Here is a 23,484-nt window from a genome sequence, read left to right as displayed (position 1 = left end):
CTATGTTGGGTGTATAAATATTTATAATTGTTATATCTTCTTCTTTGATTGATCCCTTGATCATTATGTAGTGTCCTTCCTTATCTCTTGTAACAGTCTTTATTTTAAAGTCTATTTTATCTGATATGAGTATTGCTACTCCAGCTTTCTTTTGATTTCCATTTGCATGGAATATCTTTATCCATTCCTTCACTTTCAGTCTGTATGTGTCCCTAGGTCTGAAGTGGGTCTCTTCTAGACAGCATATATATGGGTCTTGTTTTTTTATCCATTCAGCCAGTCTGTGTCTTTTGCTTGGGGCATTTAGTCCATTTACATTCAAGGTTATTATCGATATGTATGTTCCTATTACCATTTTCTTAATTGTTTTGGGTTTGTTTTTGTGGGGTTTTTTCTTCTCTTGTTTCCTGCCTAGAGAAATTCCTTGAGAATTTGTTGTAGAGCTGGTTTGGTGGTGCTGAATTCTCTTAGCTTTTGCTTGTCTGAAAAGCTTTTGCTTTCTCTGTTGAATCTGAATGAGATCCTTGCTGGGTAGAGTAATCTTGGTTGTTAGGTTTTTCTCTTTCATCACTTTAAGTATATCCTGCCACACACTTCTGGCCTGCAGAGTTTCTGCTGAAAAATCAGCTGATAACCTTATGGGGATTCCTTTGTAAGTTATTTTTTGTTTTTCCATTGCTCCTTTTAACATTTCTTTTTGAATTTATGTTTTGTTAGTTTGATTAATATGTGTCTTGGTGTGTTTCTCTTAGGGTTTATCCTGTATGGGACTCTCTGTGCTTCCTGGACTTGGGTGACTATTTCCTTTCCTATGTTAGGGAAGTTTTCCACTATAATCTCTTCAAATATTTTCTCAGACCCTTTCTTTTTCTCTTCTTCTGGGACCCCTATAATTCGAATGTTGGTGCGTTTAGTGTTGTCCCAGAGGTCTCAGACTGTCTTCAATTGTTTTCATTCTTTTTTCTTTATTCTGCTCCTCAGCAGTTATTTCCACCATTTTGTCTTCCAGCTCACTTCGTTTTTCTGCCTCAGTTATTCTCTTATTGATTCCTTGTAGTGTATTTTTCATATCAGTTATTGTGTTGTTCATCTCTGTTTGTTTGTTCTTTAGTTCTTTTACATCTTTGTTAAACGTTTCTTGTATTTTCTCAATCCGTGCCTCAATTCTATTTCCGAGATTCTGGATCATCTTTCCTATCATTACTCTGAATTCTGTTTCAGGTAGATTGCCTATTTCCTCTTCATTTATTTGGTCTTGTAGGTTTTTACGTTGCTCCTTCATCTGTGACATATTTTTGTGCTGTTTCTTTTTTTTTTTTTTTTAATGCCTGCGATTGTGTTCCTGTCTTACTGGTTATTTGGCCTGAGGCTTCCAACACTGGAATTTGTAGGCTCTTGGGTATAGCTGGGTCTTGGTGATGAGATGAGGACCTCTGGTAGACCACACTCCAATGACTGTTCCCTGGGGTCTGAGGTTTTCTGTTAGTCCAGTGGTTTGGACTCAGAGTTCCCACTGCAGGAGCTACGGCCCAATCCCTGGCGGTTCGCTTGAGGGTTCCTCCCATTTCCTTGGGCATCAGGGTCCCCACCAGCGTCTGGCAGGCACCCTAGTTGTAGGGAGACATGAACTCTGCGTCTTCCCACACTGCCATCTTGACTCCACCCCTGGTCCTGCTTTTTCTTTCTTCCTTTTATTCCTTCGTTTTTTCCTTCCTTTGGCTCCATGAAATATTTTTTTAAAAATATATCTCCCCCACTAGTAAATTTCTGATTTTAGGGATTATCTCTATAAGTTTTAAATGAATATTTATAAAAGTCAAAAGTAACTTAACATCTTGATCTTTGTCCTGAACTATGAAAGAAACTTGGTGTTTCTTGGGCTGCCATAACAGGATACCACAGACTGGGTGGCTTAAGCAACAGAAATTTATTTTCTCATACTTCTGGAGGCTGGAAGTCAAAGATCAACATGCCAAGGTTGGTTTCTAGTGAGGACTCTCTTCAGAACTTGTAGATGGCTGACTTATCACCACACCTTCACATGACCTTTCCTTTGGGCACATAGGGAGAGAGAGCGATCTCTGGGTCTCTCCCTCTTCTTATAAGGACACCAGTCCTATGGGATTGGGGCCTGCTCTCATGACCTCATTTAACCTTAAGTACTACCTAAAGGCCCCATCTCCAAACAGTCACATTGGAGGTTGGGGCTTTAACATATGAATTTTGAGGGGGATAATATACAGTCCACGACACTTGGCGTAACATAACTGTGCTCATCCTCTACCATCCTGTATCCTACTTTTGTCCTGCAATTTTGTTCTACCTCTTTTTTAACTTCAATATTATCATTTTTATAAATTTATTTTTATGTAGTCACTGTATTTTTAGGTTTTCCCATGTTTGCCAGTTTTTTCTCTTACTGTGCCTTCCTGTGTTTCTCCTCTTTCTGGACTTATTTCCTTTCCATTTGACACACATTCTCTACTTTTAATGGTTTCTAATCAGGGTCTGTTGGTAACCTGCTTCAATTTTCGTTTTTCTGAAAATATCTTAATTTCACCTTCTTTCTTTTGATAGTTTAGCTTGATGTACAATTCTAGATTGGAATTTTATTTTCTTTCAGCACTTTCAATTATTCTATTGCATTCTACCTTTTGTTTCCCCTTGTTAACAAGTTTCCCGTCTGCTTTAATATTGTTTCTTAGGCGTAATCTCTCTTCTCTCTTGCTTATTTTTATGCTCCTTGGCGACTTGCTCTTACACCATTGTGTGTAAGATTGATTTTTTTAAAAAATCTTGTTTGGAAATTATTGTCCTCCCTGAATCTAAATTTTTAGTCAGTTCTGGAAAACTCTTAGACATTCTATCTTTGAATTCCTTATCCATAATTCTCTCTTTTCTCTCCTTCTGAAATGTTAATTAAATATATGTTAGACCTCATTTCATCCTCCACATGTTAATATTTGTATTTAATATTTTTAATCACTTTTTCTCCTAGACTACTAGATGTCCAATCTATCTTTCAATTCACAAATACATTCTATAGCTTTGTCTCATCTGCTTAACACAACTAATGAGTTTCTAATTTCAATAATGTATTTTTTTTCTTGGAGAATCTATTTGGTTATTTATCAAATCTGACTGGTTCTTTTTAATATTAGCTCATTCCTTTCTTATATATTTTGTTCCACCTTTTATTTCTTTAAATAATTTTTGAATGTTTTACCATATTCTCAATCTTAAAATTTACCTGAAATCTATAGGAGCCAAATTTTTATGTGTGATGTTTCTGCTGAATCTTGTTCATTATGCTTGTTTTCTTATGTTTTGCATCTTTAAATTATGAGTTTAAATTTCTCTGGCTTTTATCTTCAGGAATCTTGTAATTCCAGAGTCAATCCAGAGAGGATTTATGCCTCCTTCAAAAGATAGCAATTTAGAACTACTTTCTGTATTTTAATTTCTTGGCTTGGGGGTTATACCCTACTAGCCAGAGTAAATTTGAAAGCCATAATTTTGTTGAGCAAGCCTGTGGCTTATGAATTTTCAGAAAGTAACTTCTTTTTCATTTTTTTTCTATAGGCCAGTAAAACAGAGACAAGTTTCCTTGTCACTTCTCTTTGCTGACTAGTGAATTTTTCTCCAGTATCTGCTTCAACTGCAATTTTAGCATTTTTAGGCTTTATGTGCTAGTGTGGGGGCGTGGACAAGGAGGGGTGTTCCTATTCCTTGCACAAGTCCAACACTTGATTTCTAATTCTGCTTGGCCTTTAAAATCCAAACTTCTGCATTACAAAGATTAGCAAATACCCTCTGAATACTAACAGCCCAGTATCATCAGGTACCCTGTAGTTTAGAGTTTTCCCTTTCTTTCTTTCTTTCTTTTTTTTTTTTTTTTTTTTTTTTTACGGTACATGGGCCTCTCACTGTTGTGGCCTCTCCTGTTGTGGAGCACAGGCTCCGGACACGCAGGCTCTGCGGCCATGGCTCACGGGCCTAGCCGCTGTGCAGCATGTGGGATCCTCCCGGACCGGGGCACAAACCCGTGTCCTCTGCATCAGCAGGTGGACTCTCAACCACTGCGCCACCAGGGAAGCCCTCTTTCTTTCTTTCACCCCCCCGAAAGTTTCTCCTACCTTATTGGATACATAGAGATATAATTTAAAGGATGTGTGTTACATTTTATCTAGCATTTCTATGTGTTTTGAACTGAAAAAGTAAGTTTCAGGCTCCTCACTTTGCTGTATCATAGGAAATGGAATTATCTAGAGATTTATTTATTTGTATCTCTTTCCTGAATACTCTACAGTATGTTATTCTTGAACGTTAAATGTTGTTAAATAAATTCTCATAGCAGAGAATTTGTGTTATGTTAAAAAATTGAGATGTGGTAGAAGTTTTACAAATGTATTTATATACAACAAGTCTTTTTTTAGTAACTCAGAATAGACAGTGTTGGCATTTTGGGGAAAATTATTATTATTATTATTATTTTTTTGTGGTACGCGTGCCTCTCACTGTTGTGGCATCTCCCGTTGTGGAGCACAGGCTCTGGACGCGCAGGCTCAGGGGCCATGGCTCACAGGCCCAACCGCTCCGCTGCATGTGGGATCTTCCCAGACCGGGGCACGAACCCATGCCCCCTGCATTGGCAGGCAGACTCTCAGCCACTGCACCACCAGGGAAGCCTGAAAATTATTAGTTTTGGAGAGTATTGAGTTAGTGAAATTTGAAGCATTCTAAAAAGTATTGGGTTGGCCAAAAATTGCCTTTGGTTTGTAAGTAAAAATAAAAGACTTATTTTCACCAAGAACTTTATTGAGCAACATATTCACCCTTTTGTTCTACTACCTTCTGCCATTTTTCAGGTAATTTCATAATTCCATCTTCCCAAAACTTTTTATCTTTTTGAGCAAAGAACTGTTCCAGGTGCCTTTTACAGTCTTCCATGGAATTGAAACTTTTTCCATTAAGAGAATTTTGTAAAGACCTAAATAAATGGAAACCCGAAGGTGCAATGTCTGGTGAATATGGTGGATGAATCAGAACTTTCCAGCCCAGCTGTAGCAGTTTTGCCTCGTCATCAAAGAAACATGCGGTCTTGTGCTGTCCTGATAGAAGATTATGCATTTTCTGTTGACTAATTCTGGATGCTTTTCATCGAGTGCTGCTTTCAATTGGTCTACTTGGGAGCAGTACGTGTTGGAATTAATCGTTTCATTTTCTGGAAGGAGCTCATAATAGTGGACTCCCTTCCAATCCCAACATATACATAACATCACCTTCTTTGGATGAAGATCGGCTTTTGGTGTGGTGGTGGTGGTTCATTTCACTTGCCCCACGATATCTTCTGTTCCACGTTATTGTACAGTATCCGCTTTTCATTGCCCATCACAATTTGTTTTAAAAACGGAAAGTTTTCATTATGTTCCAGTAGAGAATTGCCTGTGGAAATATGGTCAAGAAGGTTTTTTCCACTTAATTTATGTGGAGCCCAAACATCAAAGTGACTCACATAACCAAGCTGGTGCAAATGATTTTCAAAGCTTGATTTGGATATTTTGAGTATGTCAGCTGTCTCCCATGTGGTATAACATTGATAGTTCTCAGTTAATGTCTCGATTTGATCACTATCAGCTTCATCTGGTTTACCCAAATGTGGAGCATCGTCCAGTGTGGAATCTCCTGCACGAAACTTTGCAAACCACTTTTGACACGTGCAATCAGTTACAGCACCTTCTGCATACACTGCACAAAACTTTTTGTGCATTTCGGTTGTGCTTTTCCTTTTCTTAAAATAAAGCATAATGTACTGAAAACCTTGCCTTTTTTCTTCCATCTTCAATATTAAAATGACTATGCAAAAATTCACCAATTTTGATAAGTCTTTTTTTAAATGCACGCTGATATGATAGCTGTCACATACAGTCTAACAAAATTGTTTTGAATGAAGTTAAAACTAAGTGCTACAAGAGCCAACTTACGGAAGAAAATAAACAAACGTTTTGGCCAACCCAATATTTTACCTTCAAACTCTAACATCAGACTTCATTGATGAACATGGAAACATTATCACAACTGAAGAAAAGCACCATCATTGTACAGAGTGCAGAACTTTGAAGTCTCAAAAGATCACATCAAGGGTAATAACATCATCATCAATAACAATAATTGTAACACCAAGTAGAAGGGAAGGAGGAGGAAAAAGGATAGGTCATGGACTCCTATTTTGGGCCAAGCACCCTTCTAAGCACCAAAGCCAACACAGGTTGAAAATTTCTTGCCTATCCAGTTTTAAAGCAACACAATTTGGCTTTGTATTGATTTGAAGTTAATTTCCAGAATATCAAATATAGTCATATTTAGAAGCATTCCAAAGCCAGGTAGAAATTGCCTTGATTTCCTAGTATTTTGGATTATAGATATTATGGTAATGCAGATAATTGTGATTCTAGTTTACATGCACATTTTCCTTTTTCACATGTAAAAATACTAATAAAGGCAGAGTCCTCCCCCCTCAAAATATTAAAAACTACATAGGCTTTTAAAATGGGACTATTTATAGGAGTGATGAGAAACTAATTTCTAATTTTCTTTACAGTATAAAACAGATCTCTCAAATATCAAAATACTTTTAAAAGTGAGAAATTACCATGTTATTTAATCAAAGCCATGCATTTAACAGGCTCCTAATGATAATAATTACCATTATTGAGCACCTACTGAGTGCCAGTCATTGTGCTAGGTGCTTTTCTTATAGTATTTTATTTAATGTTTACAAAAACCGCATGAATTGGGTATTATTAATCCTGTTCTTCAACTGAAGAAACTGAAGCTAAGACCAGACAGGGGGAGGTAGGGGAAAGGGGAAGATGTTGGTCAAAGGATGCAAATACACAGTTATGTAGGATTGTAAGTCTAGAGAGAGATCTAATGTACAGCATGGTGTTAATCATATTATAATTAATCATATTGTATAGTGGAAATTTGCTAAGAGAACAGATTTCAGGTCCTATCACCACACAACAAAAATTGGTAACTCTCTGAGGAGATGGATGTGTTAATTAGCTTGACAGTAATAATCACTTCACTATTTAGATATATATTAAAACATAATGTTGTACACCCTAAATATATACAATTTAATTTAAAAAATACATTAAACAAAAGCCAAGTGACCTAGTCAAGGCATAACTATGTAACTAATATATGCAGGACTGGGATTCCAGCCAGTTCTGCTGTTCTGCAGCCCATACTCCTGACCACTAAGATTGTATTTTACAAAATATTGTATTATTCCACAGTAATCAACGAACAGCTTATACAGAAGGATCAAGAAGACAATATTATTTTATTTTGTGAATGTATGAATGTACTTGTCTGTTTTATGTGTTACATACACTAAAGGGAACGGTCATAAAGAATCAAAGTTATCAAATGTAAAAGTCTTTTATTTTGCATTTTGCACTCTCTCTATACGAATACACAACTAAGTTTTCCGAAATTCACTTAACATTTAAAAAAAGACATAAAAGAGTTAAATTATTCCGTTTGGTAATTCTGCTCTTCTTTTTATGGTGGCCCTGGGGCAACAATGGCTTTTAAAATCATATTGTACAATTTGATATGCAAATTGCTAACTATCCCAATTTTTTAACATATGTAGTCTGCTTCTCTGATTTCCTTTTATTTTTCTATGTTCTTGTAATTTTCTTCATGATTATTAAAAGACACTCATAGAAATATGTCCAGTATCTTCTAAATTTAAGCTAATTTTGGTATAAATACACTTTACTTATCTTATGAGTATTGTATGAGGATAGGAGGGGAGATTCACAAATACTTTTATTTGAAAAATTTTGATCTTGCTAAGGCAATAAAGTTTTGATAAACTTTTTAAAACAATATATTGATACTAATGTTTATATATTTTTAAATATTCTAAAATATACATATTTTACACTGTAAAGCAATTATACTCCAATAAAGAAATTAAAAAAAATATATATATACATATTTTAAATTAATCTAGCTTCCTAAGTGGTCCAATAAATTATATTAAATTAATTTTAAATAAAGTTAAACTGATAAATACTATTTTTAAAAAGAAATAAAATTTTGTTTTCATAATGTAAGAACCCATGTTTTGTATATCACTATAAATATATTTTGCATTTGGAAAACTAGAACGTTAGAGGGAAAGAAAAACCTTGGAAATTTTAAAAACATCCTATTAATTCATTTTATCAAATAAATAAAAGACTCCTTGATCACGTTGTAACATGATCAGATTAATATTTTTAATACGGATCACTTAGGCTTCATGCTGGAGATGGATTGGAAGTGGGTGGTGGAGAAGGTGTGATAGTCTGATCTCAGATGGTCATGAAGAGACTGAGGATTATTTAAAAGATGGAACTGACACGATGTGATTATGCATACAGGGAGTGAGGATGGAGGTGCCAGGGATTACTCTTGATTGTTTAATATGTGCAACATTTTAGATGAGGAAATTGAAGTTGACTTTTTGAGTGACTGCTGGTATAGGGACAATGACAAAATACCACCTGGGATCAAGAACACTATATCTTGAGTTTTGAACATGTGTTAAATATTAGAATGGGGAAGTCCAAGAACCTCTGGATACATTAGTCCTCAGCTCAGAAGAAAGACCTGTGATGGAGATATCATTGGAGACCTACTCATATAGTTGGTAGTTCAGGCAGTGCGTTTGGGTAATGCTATTATTGTGGAGAGACTACCAAGAAAACCGACATGGCCCAGGACAAACTTTGATGAACTCCTACATTTATACACCAGGTAGGAGGCAAGCAATCGGTAAATGAAATTGAAAAGATATTGCTAGAAAAGTATAAAGAAAACCTGGGACAATATAATATTCTGTTAGCCAAGGAAAGAGATAAAATATTCAAGGAGTGAGAATGGTCTTCTCAAACTCTTCCATTACTTGCATTTTACTTACTCATTTGGATAGGCAGTAACATTTTTAGTACAATTATGTTCAGAGACCTGTCTTCCTAATGAGATTTTAACATTCTTAAGGATAAAAAATAACATAGTTTTGGATCTCTGATAAATACAAAGACAATTGAAATAATATAAACCATTTGAAATGATAGAAATGGTGATGATGTTGATTTCTGGATCTCTTTGGTGTATACTCTGGGCATTTTCTAGGCACTTACTTTGTAGTTATAGTCTTACTAATTCTTTACAACAACCTCCTGTGCTTATACATTTCATCAGTTTTATAAAATATTGTTTTATAAACTATTGTAAGTTTTCCTATTTTGTACATAAAGAAATAAGAAACAGAGCATTTAATTAATTTCCCCAGGGGGAAAAAATGGATAGAGACAAAATTCTTAATATCTACTACTCATTTATTATAAACAGTAGATAAACATAAATGTAATAAACATAAATGACATCCTAAATTTGAAAAAGCCAACAGATTATATTAAATAATTTACAAAATTAAAATTAACTCATAAAAATCACCTCCAAAGATGTTAGTTAGCCTTTCATTAGTAGACCACTGTTTGATAATGGAATGTTAGGAGCACTGTGCTTTCTGCTCTCCCACATGTTGTGTGCTTTTTAAACAATGCAATTTGTTACCCACACCCACTTTTCCAGTTTCCCATTGATCTAAATGGTAAACCCAAGTCAAGCCCTAAGTCTTCATGTAATTTGGATTCTGTGATCTTTGATATTGTTAATCATTCCTTCACTTCCTTAATATCACTCCTTGGTTTTTCTTCTACCTCTTTCTCAGTTTTATTCACTAGTTTATTTTCCTGCTTCTACCACTGATATGTAAATTATTTCTGGAGTTCCAGCCTTGAAGTTCTTTGCTTAGTGCACTATACAATTTCTTTATACGATCTCCTCCACCTCCATAGCATAGTGACTGAAAAACTTCCTCAAATTCTGATCCCTCTCCTGATGTCCAGATATTAATATTAATCTATGGATTGAATATTTTACCTTAGATATCCCAGTGGTACTTCAGACTTGAAAAGGCTAGCTTTGAACTCATCAGAACCACCCACCATCCTTCCTCCTCTCCTCTCCTTTCATTCCACTCCTTAAAGACCTGATGCTTTTCCTGCATCTTCTTTTTCATTGAGGCAAAAGCATCCATGTAGTTGCTCACCCAGAAATCTGAGTCATTCTAATCGTCTCTCTCTCTGTACAGTACTCATATCCAGTAGATCAGCCAGTTCTGTCATATCTTCCTATGAAATATTTTTCATCCATTCCCTCTACATCAGCTTTATTGACATAGTTTAGATAAGAATTTGTAATTTATCCAATGACTCTTTTGTAAAACAATCCTTATCTCCTGTTTTCCTTCTACCAGCTTATTCCTATCTCCACCAGAGAGAAAATAACATAATACAAATTGATTAAGTTATTTCCTTGCTCAAAATTCTTCAGTGGCTTTTTGTTCATTCAGTAGACAATGTTTGAGCCCCTACTATGTAAGAGATCTAGGAGTCAAAGTCTCATGGAGGGTACATTCCAGTAAAAGGAGAAAAAACAGTAAACAAAAATATATAATGTGGTGATAAGACTTATGAAAAATGAATCAGATAAGGGGGATAGAGCATCAAGGGGGTGGGGGAATGTTATTTAACTGGTGATCAGAGAAGGCCTCTCTGATAAGGTAACTGAAACAGAGTCCTGAAGGAAGTGCAGATGCAAGGTTAGATATCACCTCATTCCAGGATAAAAATGCAAACATATTCACCCACTTGATCATTCACCTAACAAATACAGAGGGGTCAATAAAGCCCGAAAAATGGAGATTATATTATGTTATAAAGGAGAGCTTCAATCTGTTGAAAAATAATTTATTTCCAAACTTTATAATAGACACTTTGTATCTTGAATATCTCCCTTATATCCTATGGATTGTTCTAATGTAAATAGATTGGTAAATTTTATGCTATGTGTGTTTTTCTCAACAAATATGTTTTTTTTTAATTCATAGAGAAATAAGACAATACAATTGCTGTCATGAAACTATTATACTAAAGGGGAGAAAAACACATTCAGAAACACACACACGTGTAAGTAAATAAACCAATCCAGATAATTATAAATTGTGACAAATTCTATGACAAGAAATAAGTAGCTGAGGAACTGGAATGAGAAAATGGATAGAATAATTTTAAGTAGAGTGGTCTTGGAAGGCCCCCTCTCAGAAGGTGATATTCGAGCTGACCTGAATCGTAAGTCAGCCATGAAAACTGCAAGTGGGAAGAAAATTCCAGGCAGAAAGGTCTTGGTTTTCCTAGAGCACAGGCAAGAGAATGGGGGTGACTGAAGCATAGTGAGCAAGAATAGGCACTTTTTTTTAACTGAAGTATAGTTGTGTCAGTTTCAGTTGTACATCAAAGTGATTCAGATTTTTTTGAGGGGGGTAGGAATAGACATCTTAAAGCATTTAATTTGGGAGCTAGTAGTCACCCCAAAATACAACAGAACCATTTTTTTTTTTTTTTTTTTTTTTTGCGGTACATGGGCCTCTCACTGCTGTGGACTCTCACTGTTGTGGCCTCTCCCGTTGCGGAGCACAGGCTCCAGACGCGCAGGCTCAGCGGCCATGGCTCATGAGCCCAGCCGCTCCACGGCATGTGGGATCTTCCCGGACTGGGGCACGAACCCGTGTTCCCTGCATCGGCAGGCGGACTTTCAACCACTGCGCCACCAGGGAAGCCCAGGAGTCCGTTTTTTTGTTTTGTTTTGCTTTTTTATAAATTTATTTATTTTATTTTTATTCATTTCTGGCTGCATTGGGTCTCCGTTGAGGTGTGCAGGCTTCTCATTGCGGTGGCTTCTCTCGTTGCGGAGCACGGACTCTAGGTGCGCAGGCTTCAGTAGTTGTGGCACACGGGCTCAGTAGTTGTGGCACACGGGCTCAGTAGTTGTGGTTCGCGGGCTTAGTTGCTCCGCGGCATGTGGGATCTTCCTGGACCGGGGCACAAACCGTGTCCCCTGCATCGGCAGGTGGACTCTCAACCACTGCGCCACCAGGGAAGCCCATAACAGAACCATTTTTAAATGTGACAAATTTATTTGAAGCATAAAATATATACTGAGGGAAAATAATCTTTTGTAGAATTTTCTTATACTTATTTAATGGTTTAACTAATATTGTTTTAATTTTTAAATCTTGGAAGGGGATTTGAGTGTTTGCATGTGTCCTAATATTTTTAGGGTTTAGGAACTCCCTAGATCTAAAAATCTGGCTAAGAGGGATATGAATTGAAATTGGAATGTGGGCAGGATTCGGAATATTCAGTCTTTTAAGGCCACAAAAGTCACCCTGGCCTGGTAACATAGAACATAAAATGAGGATCAAGTGTTAAATCCCACCGGGAGGTCTAGCTAAAGGGTAAAAGATGTCCTTTGGTTACCTGAAAATGACCACTGAAATTAGGAAGAGCAATTTAATTGACAATTCATGGGTACTGAAAGCAGATTAAAGTGGAATAGAGTGGGACATGGGGAAATGGAGACAGGATAATTTCCTTTTATTGGGAAATAATTTAATCCAAAATAAGGTTCTCGAATGGCATGTTTAGCATCAAGCACCATCTCATGTCAAATGGATCATAATCTTTTTAAAATTAGTTTTTATTCTCAAACAATTTAAAATGTGAAAAAAAAGTTTTCAAGAACAGTTCAAAAGCCACCAGTATAACTTTCACTCAGAGAACTCATTCAAGTTTTGTCACTTGTCCAGTAACGTCCTTTACAGTAAAAGACCCAGTCTGGGATCACATGTTACACCCTGTTTTCCTGCCTCTCCAGTCTCTGCTGATTGAGATCAGAGTCTCAGCTGTTTGTTGGCTTTCACAACCTTATCATTCCTGAAGATCCTCTCAGTTTGAGTCTGTCTGATGTTCTCTCATGGTTGGACCTAGGATATGTGTCTTGGGCAGGAGTACCACCAGGAGTCATTGCATTCTTCTCATTGCAACCTATCAGGTGTCCCAGTGTCAGTGGGTCCTGTTACTGGTGGTGATAACTTTGATCATTTGATTACAAAGATGTCTGCCAGGCTTCTTTGCTGTAAAATGACTACTTTCCCCTTTGAAATTAGTGAATATATTCATAGGGAGACACTTTGAGACTGTTCATCATCCAAATTTCACCCACTCACTCGAGCATCAGTTAATATTTCTTGCCTGGATTAATTACTACTATGATGGTTGCCAGATTGTACCTTTCTAATTCCAACATGCTTTTTACATTTGTTAGTTATCACAGGAAGATATTTCTATTCTCCTGTTTATTCATTTTTATGCAGGTGGACTCATGGATTCCTGTTATTCGATGAAATATATCTATAAATTATTTCCTTTTGCTCTTATTTCCCTCCTCCCTCCCTCCCTCCCTCCCTTCCTTCCTTCCTTTCTTTTGATACTCAAAGTATCTTTCTGATGCTCAAATTATTTATTTTGTTTTAAAATTGTCCAGATAGGAGCAGTAGGAGCCCTCTTAAGACTGGCCCCTATGTCATTCTGACATGACACCATCGTTCCTTGAGCACTTATTTACTTTCCTGGGCAGCAAAATGTTCCAGGCTCATATTGTGCTTTCTGTGACCCAGCTCTAGGATCAGCCTTTCTCCAAAGAGTCCTGTTTTTATTCAGTAGAGAAACTAAGATCTGAACTGTAAAGGGACTCATTTCTTCTGGGTATAATCCTTCTCTGGACCATCTTCAGTGGGTGGTAGAAACCACCTGTATATTGAGTATATACACAATTCCATCTAGATTTATTTCTATATGTATATACTGAAAACCACAAGTGCACACTTATAGATTAAATTCCAATCCAAACCCATAGGATCCATTCAAGATCTCCCTCTTTTCATTTGCACCCTCCTTTCCTGACAACGTGAACCTGGCTCGCACTATCGTCAGTCTATTTATTTATTTGCTCAATCAACCTGTATAGTAGTCAGTCTCCGAGCCGTGCCAGATGGGCATGTGCTTGGCTGTCCTTACTGCAGGCACCAAGCACCACTGGGCTCACTCCTGGCTCACTCTAACACACTGCTTGCTTGGGCCCAACCCCACCAGGGTGAATTCTTTAGGAAGATTTGGTAAACAGATATTAGTAGACGCTTTGCACAATATTCCAAGGTTATTTTAAAAGGAAAAGCCTAAATGGTTTTTAGCATCTTTACAGCATTCTACCAGCCTTTCTAACCTCCTAAACTTCCCAACTTTAAAATAAGTATAAATAGAGACATCTTGTATGCATGTAGTTTTAGACATGTAAAATATGCAGCCCTGTTGCCTGTTGTTTGCTTTTCTTGTCCCATCAAGTTACCATATAATTTACAACAACTTAGATTGGCATTTTAATGTCAAAACAAATACCAGCATGCTTTTCACTAACGTATATCTGAGTTAAAATTTTAAAACCTTGAAAACGCATGTGTTTCTTTTGTCAACAAGAATAACTAAATGCTGAAAGGACTTCAAATCAGGATAAAGTTTTTATATGCCAAGTCTTGAAATGGAAATCTCAAACATGCCAGTAAGGTAACATAATTACAATGACCCAGTTCACTGATAGATGCAATTGAGAATGACACAATTACAATTCACTGTGGGTATTACAACATATCGTCAGATCACCAGTAACTACAACCCATGTATAGACATTGTATTTTTTATTTCAAATTCATAGATATAATAAATTTAAAGGTCTAAGCCAAAACAAGTAAAAGTTTACTTTTTTCCTGTTTTTAATTTTTATAACTTGGCAAATTTTAGTTGAGTTTAACCCTCTATCCATTTTATATCTATTCATTTCTGACCCTCAAAATCCCAGCTGCAAATTTTTTTCTCCAGTCAGTCCTGCTGTTAATCTACTAAGTAGGTTAAATCCTAAGCTTTAGTCACTGAAAGTATCACAGACACTATTACACTAAGATTTTTTACTGAAATTATATTTGTACATACAGGGAACAATAACAGAAATAAATAATAATATGCTGTCCTCCATTTCAAGCGTAGGAGGGTGTTAGAGCACCCGGAATTTCAGTACCAGAGACTCAACATCTTTAACCCATTGCTAACTATAAGGGAGTGGTCAACATTCTACTAGTACAGTTCTCTTAAAAATATGTAGGCTTCCTATGAATGCTGTTTAGCTTTACTTCATTAAACAAAAGCCATATCCACACTTTCATAAAGATAAGCTCTTTTTCACATTGGGCTTCCGCTGACATGCTGAGGGGAAAATGTCCATAAGATTATTAGAACCATTATTGTTTAACTCAGAGGCTCTGTGAGACATACCGGTAAGCTGGCTAGAAGTTAATTTGTCTGAATGAATGGTTCTTGGAGGCACCATCTAAGATATTTCTGAGGTCTTAATATGGATTTTATAGCCACACCTCATTATCATCTTTAGATCATGTTTTCCTGGTAGTAGAAATTTGCCATGAAGTGATTTCTTAATTTTTTTGCGTTCAACATCTGGAGAGACTGAAATTAAGAAAATATTTTATTTTCAAATCCATCAAGACCTGGCTTCCTTATATTTAGCAGTTTGTCTTTAGTTTTTCTCTCTTCTTTTTCCCTTTTACTATAAACAAAGAGAAGACGCCAGAGTACTCTGTGTGGAAATGTCCTTAGCTAGGTTATGCAGTTCATTAAGTACAGTGTTTTCCTTTCCACATTATCACAGTTTTGCTAAACTTTCCACTGCAACACAGCAATGATCCAGTTTTCTTCCATTTCCAGTAATATTGCTTCCTCACCTTCCTTTCAGTCATTACTGACAGCCTCTTCATGAGCCATGAGGCTCCATGGCTACATTATAATGGACATGTAGTAGTTTGTACTATAATTATCTTCTCCTAGAATGTATCCCGTGTAGAAAATGAAAGGAATTGACAATTTCAAACTCCAGAATTCATCAGGGCCAAACAACATTGTTATGAGTGACTGATGAAGTCTTGTTTTATGAACTTAACTATACCCATTTGATAGTGATCTGTGTGTTATGCAGCTGCCTTGCTTCTGAGAAGGTCTTGTTCTCACAATAGATGTCCCCATTTTGGAATACTTCAAAGCAAGTGTGGATATTTAGAGACTCCCAAGTATTCAAAAAACAGAATCATATGATTGTCATGTTAAGAATAGTCAGTAAAGTTACAGCTGGATGTTTTCTCTTTGCTAAGTTTAGACATTAAACTCCATTCAATTTTATCTTGATTAGACAGAGTGAAAATCATATGTATGCATATAGCTAGTCTAAATAGACCACTTAGCTAAGATCAGCAATTTTCTGAGAGGATTAAGTCAATGCAAATGAAAAAAAAAAAAAAAAGTGACTCAGAAAAGAGAAAAGAAAAAAAAAAGCCATATGTTTGACATTGAAATAGAGCCTTATTTATTTTTAAGCCAAGAAATTAAGTATAATCATATTTTTACATATTACTATGTTGATGGAAAATGATTGTATACACTTCTGTGATTAATCCTTAAAAAGGATTCAATTGATAATTATTAGATTTTAATTATTGTAACCCATTAATAAAGGGAGAAGGAGATTTCTATTGTTCTAAACTACTATTACTAGTCAAACAGAATAGGACATTTAAAAAAAAATCACTTAATGGGGACTTCCCTGGTGGTCCAGTGGGTAGGACTCCGTACTCGGTGGTCCAGTGGGTAGGACTCCGCGCTCCCAATGCAGGGGGCCCGAGTTTGCTCCCTGGTGGGGAAACTAGATCCCGTATGCATGCTACAACTAAGAGTTCGCATGCCACAACTAAGAAGCCCACATGCCGCAAGTTGAGATCCTGCATGCCACAACTAAGACCCGGTGCAGCGAAAATAAATAAATAAAATAAAATAAATAAATATTTTAAATAAAATAAAAAATCACTTAATGGTCATCTTTTGGACAATGTTTTTATTGAAAATTCCCTTTTATCCAATTAATGGCACATCCTGATACCAACCCATTTTGTATAAATTGTTTTTTTGCTATAGATATAATATTAGATTGAAAAGAATGTGTGAATAACTTACGATTTTTAAGCAGACAAATTACTACAGTTTAAATTTGCTCTGATAGGTGAAGTTCATTTGGGGGACTTTGTGGAGATATTTAATGTGATCAAGAAATGTTATTCCATATGGCCTGCAGATTTTCTATGCATAATATGAATTATGATTTTTTCTATTGAGAGGCATAAAGGAAGTTTATTTGTGGTGCTATTTTAAAGTTACTTTGCAATAAAATTTTTTAAATTATCTGATCTCAACCTTAGTATATGTATATCCTACTCTGTAATAGAACCAGTAGTTGCTAACCCTAATAGAAACTTTCTTTTTTTGTTTTGTTATTCATTCTTTTAAGCTTTTAGTTTCACTTCTTATCACTTATGCTACATATACCATTTTAGGTACCTTATATGAGATGAATATTCAGAGCAATGTGGCTGACCCTTACGCCTAAATTTATCTCTTTATGTTTCTTTGGGTTTTATAAATTGGGAAATCATTTGCAATGCAAATGTCTCTTTGGATTGAATTAGATATTAATCTATAAAAGAAACCCACCTTAGTTGATAATAGTAAGTTTAGCTTCTTGACATCCGAATAACAGACCTCTGAGGAATTAAGAAAATAACAGTAAATATTAAAGACATAAAAGGAAGGAGCTTGGATAGTTGGGAAAGGTCTAAAATTTTACATCCTGATCTCTGAAGACAGGGTCACATGAAGAAGTATAGCCGTGAGCAGATGGACAGAGATGTGACAGACTGAAAAAGAAGGTGTCAAAAGAGAAAATATGAAGGATGCTTCATAGACATAGACCAGAGACAAACATTTGCCTAGGTTCAACCCTTAACAGCTTCCCCTGAAATAATACTGTTTTCTCAAAAGACTTCATTCTTCCACACTGAGTACAACAGCAAGGATCAGTGAAACACAGTAGTTGGATACGATGGCTGTGGTCAGGGAAAACACCCAGAGGAATTTTAGTGAAGCATGCTGGACACAGAATTCAACATTCCCATTTTTTTCTCTCTCACAGGTTACCGGAACCAGATGAATAACTCAAGTCACTCTGTCCTTCAGCCTTCATTCCAAGGATGCATGCAGCTCATTCAAGTGGATGATCAACTTGTAAATTTATACGAAGTGGCACAAAGGAGGCCAGGAAGTTTTGCGAATGTCAGCATTGATATGTGTGCCATCATAGACAGGTAAACGGCCTTTCATCCTTCCTCGAATTGTTCAGATTTTCAGAATTCATGTTTTTGTTGTAGGACAAGTGAAACACCCGAACACACAACCCTGTAAGGGGTAAGGAGACAGGAGCCACTTGCCGTGCCTGTGGCTTTTGTTTGTGATGTTAGCAGTGATGTTTATATCAGGACATGGTTATATATGACAGAACAATATGTGATGTCACATTAACCCATTCAGCCTCCCTTGGTGAATGTGAGCATTATGCATGTAGTTTTGCAAGCAACAGCTGGAAAAGGAACTTAGTTTATTTTTAGTTTTGCTTCTGATGCCCACAGCAGAAATGTCCCTCTTCTTCTTGTCTTGGTCATTACTCATCCTCAGTATATGGTTCCCTCTAAAGGCCCCTCCTGAAGGAAAAGAAACATTAAAATGTGTTGGCAGGCAGTATGGGGATTTACTGAAGTAGAATATTTAATGTAGTTGAGTCTGCTTACAAAACAGACATACTGAAATATTATTACAAGATCTCATCTTCGTCAGTTTTTGCAAATCTGGGGAGAAACTTTTTGTAAAAACTTAGTTGACCTCTCACATGGTGGAAAGATACAACCTTTATATGAAATATTATGACAGCATTACATATACTACCTTAACATACTTCTAAAAAGTGCCTTTCGTTCCAACATGAAAAAATTTCATTTTGAGATGTTTTGCCCACAAACAAACTACATCTAATTTTGAGTTGAATTTAACCCAGTGAATTTAGGTGATATTCTGTCCTATTTTCAGATCTTTTATGAGAGGGCTATGTTATTCTGAAAAGAGTTTTATTAATTTTATATTTTGAAGATAAAAGTTCTAGAAGTCTCAGCCAGCCCCCAGTAAAGTACAGACCTTAAGTCTCTAATAATCTTAGTTCATTTAAGAGGGGATCCTTGGGGAAGTCATCCAAAGACATATAATGAATCTTAAAAATATACAAAAATCATCCATTATGAAATAAGCTTGCTTCCATATAATCTTAATAAAGTAGTATTCACATGAATGGTAAATTACAGTTTATGATGTCTGTAGAATGTACCTTTTTAAAACTTTAATATGTTTATAATAAAACATAACATAGTGCTTATTTTTATTACATATACGCAGATATGGGTCCTGATAGTCTAAACAGTTTATATTTAAACAGAACAGCAAACAATTTTAATAAAAATATACTAATTTTTGAACCATCAATAATGTAATAGCTGTTACTTCTGCCTAAAGCAAGTGGTGGCAGTAATCACAAAAACTGAGAGATGAATGTTTTAAGATAATATATTCTGATATTAGATGTGTATTCATAAATTTTAATAATGGTTTTCCATACAGGAAGACTTTCCTTCTTAGTAATAGACAGTATATTGAGTCATTTTAGTACCTTGTTCATTTTCCATGTCAGTAACTTTAATGATACAATAATTTCTGTCAATAATACCCAAGTTAGTTCATCCAGCTTTCATAAACTGCTAGATTTTATGGTGATGTTGCTATTTCACTTCAAACAGCGTGTTTCCTGGGCATTAAATTTAAATTGTTTGCTACCAGAGAAGTGTGGATGAGCTGTTGAGATTTTACTGTTTTACCCCCATGGCGAGATTAGGAGTTAAAATATCTCCAGAAGAAGATTTTGGTAAACGAACCAGGCACTCCTGGTAAGGAGAACAACACAAGAGACGATGTAGAATAGGGGTTGCAAATTTCAATTTTTGGCAGGTAGAGAAATATACAAAACAGTTTTTTGCCAAAATGGCGTCATGCAACTGTCTATGTTGCCAAGTATCCTGTAGCTGACAGAACAAGGAATATGTCTTTCTTATCCTCCAGGGTGATAACCCAGAAGAGTGACTACAGGGAAGTAGTCACCTCTGATGCATCACAAACTTCCTAAAGCCACTATTGAATACGTTTTCTGCTTGTCTTACTTTTTGAGGACAATGACTTCTTTTTTTTGGTATAATTGACACATAACATAGTATTCGTTTCAGGTGTGCAATGTGATGATTTGATATTTACATATATTTTGAAATGATCACCAGGGCAATGATTTCTGCACGTTAATTACCAATGTGTGAAATAGCAGATTCCTTTATTCACACAAAATGTGCCCAGTTCAGAATCTTAATCTGTGAAGTGCTGTGTTTTTGCATGTATGATACAGGGCTGTATTCACCTTATTCAAACCGTTGAGGGGCTCATTGATGAGCTCACCCTTAATCTGTGTCTTTGCATATGAGAGTACCCTGTCCTCAAATAGCTGTGACCCATCAGATAATATTTTAATGATACATCCCTGGCTCTTCTCTGGTTTGATCTTTTCCCCCTCACTGACTGAAACTTTGCAACTGCCTGATCTCTACCATTTTATTTTCAGACTACCTAAATTCTCCCTAAGCAAGCCTACACTGTCTCCTTTATCCTTTCAAATTTCAGCTTGATTGATTTGAGAGCTATTTTTGAAAAAATTTAAAAAGCATAAATGAAAATATAGGGTAAAAAAATAGAAATCACAGGCATGATTTTTATAAAATGTTTAGAGATTATAGGAGCAGCTGCAATGATTTTATGAGTAGAGCTTAGGGAGATAGTTTGGGCAGATGATTCTAAAGGAGTCTTGCTGTGTGTCATGCTGACATACCCTGTGAGTTGGACTTCTTTTTCTTTTCTGGGTGTGGGTTTACACGTGCCCTGTTTTGTTTGTTTGTTTGCTTTCTGAACACAGCGTTGAATCTAGGAAGAGCAAGCATGCCAAGCGATAGAATTATTTGTTCAGTAGTACTTTCTGAGTGCATCCATGGTGTCAGACACTGTTCTAGGCACTTAGGATAAATCACTGAACAACACGGACAAAGATCCTTGCACCTGCGAAGCTCACATTCTCGGGGAAGGGGAGGAAGCACAGACGTGATAAATAAATACTATAGTAAGTTAGAAGGAATAAGTGCTATAAAAAAAGAAAGAAAAAATGTTGAGCAAATCAAGGAGGACTGGCATTTCAACAGATGAGTGTTGAGTTGCTGTTTAAATAGGTTGGTCAGAGTTAGCCTCAATTATTAGTTCAAGACCTGAAAGAGTAATAGAATTCACCAATTTGGGGAAAGAGCATTACAGGCTGAGAGAACAGTCAATGCAACAAGGCTGCCTGGTATCATCTAGGGTTAACAAGGGGCCAGGGTGGCAAGTTTGGAAGGACGAGGAGCAGAGCCGCATAAGAGGAGGCCAGAGCAATCCTAGAGGCCAGGGCCTGGAGACCTGTAGGTAACTGTAAGGATCTGGCTTTTACTGTGAGAGAACTAGGGAGTCATTGCAGGTTTCTGAGTAGAGCAGTGGCATGCTTTAGCTTACATTTGTAAAGGATAACCCTGGCTGTGGGAGGACAAAAGGTAGAAGCTGGGAGCCTGTCATAGTAATCCAGGTGAGAGGTGCTGGTGGCTTAAGACTGGGGTGCTGTTAGTGCAAGAGGTAGTGTCATGTGGTCAATTCTGAATATACTGAGAAGGGTTGGTCAGTAGGATTTCTTAATGGATTGGTTTCGAGGCATGAGAGGAAGAGCAGCTATAAGGATAAACCGAAATGATTTGGTAACAGCAACTGGAAGGAAGGAGTTACCATGTCCTCCAGTGGGAAGGCTAGTGGTAGAGAAGATTAGTCATGGGGTGGAAGAAAAACATCAGGAATTCACTGTTGGGCAGGAGTTGAAAGGTCTATTGGACATCTAAGTGGACATTTCAAGAAGGCAGTTGGATACATGTATCGTACAAGCACACATCTGCAGATTAAACAATGAGGTGTTGTGTCTGACAAAACGTCGTGCTTATCTATTGAGGACCTCTGGTTTCTTCAGCTGTATTTCATAAACAGCAGAAGAACTGGAAAGGGAGAGGGTGAGTAGTGGGCAGGAAGCCTCTTCCAATGTCAGGAGCCTGTAGCCTTACCCTTCGAGTGAGACCCTGCTCTTAGGGAGGAGGACTTCATCAAATGCTCAGTTGCTAGAATATTCTCCGTAAACAGTAAGATATCTAGCAGATAATCTCCTTGTTTCTCCTTGCATGAGTACCATTTTTTATCTGCTCCTTTGCACCCTCACATTGTTGGTTCCCTGTGGCAAACATCTTCAGGCACCAGACTCAACTCCTGTCTTCGACCCACTTCTCTCTATCCTCTTTCTGGGTGTGAAAATCTGAGAGGCAAAAGCCTGCAAAAACACTCCTATAACTAAAGTTAGGTTTATTTACTTCCTCCTGCAAGTGGGAACCAAAAGAGAACCAAGGGTCTTCTCAGAGGGAGGTGGGGAGAGGAAGGGAGTGAGGAAAGTGTATTGGGGGTCTGAGTCAGTCCTGGGAGGGTCCTGGCAGGTACTGGTCATAATTTATAAACTAGGAGAGTTGCTGCAGTAGAGGGTAGAACTTGTGAATCCCTGCAGAGCTCTTGTTTGTTTGTCTATGATTCTGATTCACGTCACATGGAATGGAGAAGCTGGTGTTAAAATATTTTGAGCTGAAGTAAGTGGTGTTCATGACTGGTTTGGCAATTTTTTTCCTGTTTTGTGAGTAACAGTAAAGTCCGTTTTGCTATCTGTGACTTACATCAATCCTAAGATCACCCTCGTAGATTAGCTGCCAGGGAGAGATTTTTTTTTTCTTTGTCATCCGCAGTGATGATGTGACACAGTCCTGGCTAATGAGAGGTACGCAGAAGTCAGCTAAGGTGTTCTGAGAAAACTTTTATTTTTCTGATACAGAGGTCCCCTGTTACTCTCCACTGTTCTTGTTCAAATGCAGACACCATGCCTGGAGCTGTATGATCAAGAAAACCAGAGCTCCAGTGAACCACAGTCAGCAACCACCTTCACTCCTTTTTGTGTGAGGAAAAAAAGCAATCCTTGTTTATTTAAGTCACTGTGAGTCAACTATTATTTTTCTTGGAGTTGAAAGCATCTGTCCTTTTTTCATCTTCCATGTCTAAAATAAACCAATACCATCTTTTTACTAGAACACAGGACAAAAATTCCTAATTATGGAAATGGCTTTGAAACAAAAGATGATGAATTTATTTTAGGATATATTAAGTTGCATGCCAGTGATGTCCCCTAGAGATTGGAACCTGGGGACTAAATGGCTGTTCAGAGGCCAAAGCAAATTTATATCGTTAGCATCTCATAGAAAACCTGGTAAAAGTA

At 36.7% G+C, this 23,484-nt stretch overlaps 1 protein-coding gene across 1 annotated transcript in view; it reads left to right on the top strand.

Moving 5' to 3' along the window:
- Positions 1 to 23,484, top strand: part of CNTNAP2 (contactin associated protein 2) — a 1,428,051-nt gene that overhangs the window by 527,095 nt on the left and 877,472 nt on the right. The window contains exon 10 of the mRNA XM_060157549.1: positions 18,109 to 18,280. Within this exon, the coding sequence (XP_060013532.1) occupies positions 18,109 to 18,280 (172 nt within the window). The remainder of the gene's footprint in view (positions 1 to 18,108; positions 18,281 to 23,484) is intronic.

The sequence above is a fragment of the Lagenorhynchus albirostris genome, chromosome 8 (assembly GCF_949774975.1).
Source record: "Lagenorhynchus albirostris chromosome 8, mLagAlb1.1, whole genome shotgun sequence".
NCBI lineage: Eukaryota > Metazoa > Chordata > Mammalia > Artiodactyla > Delphinidae > Lagenorhynchus > Lagenorhynchus albirostris.
Note: the sequence above shows the minus strand (reverse complement) of the source record. Positions and strands in the feature narration are given on the sequence as shown.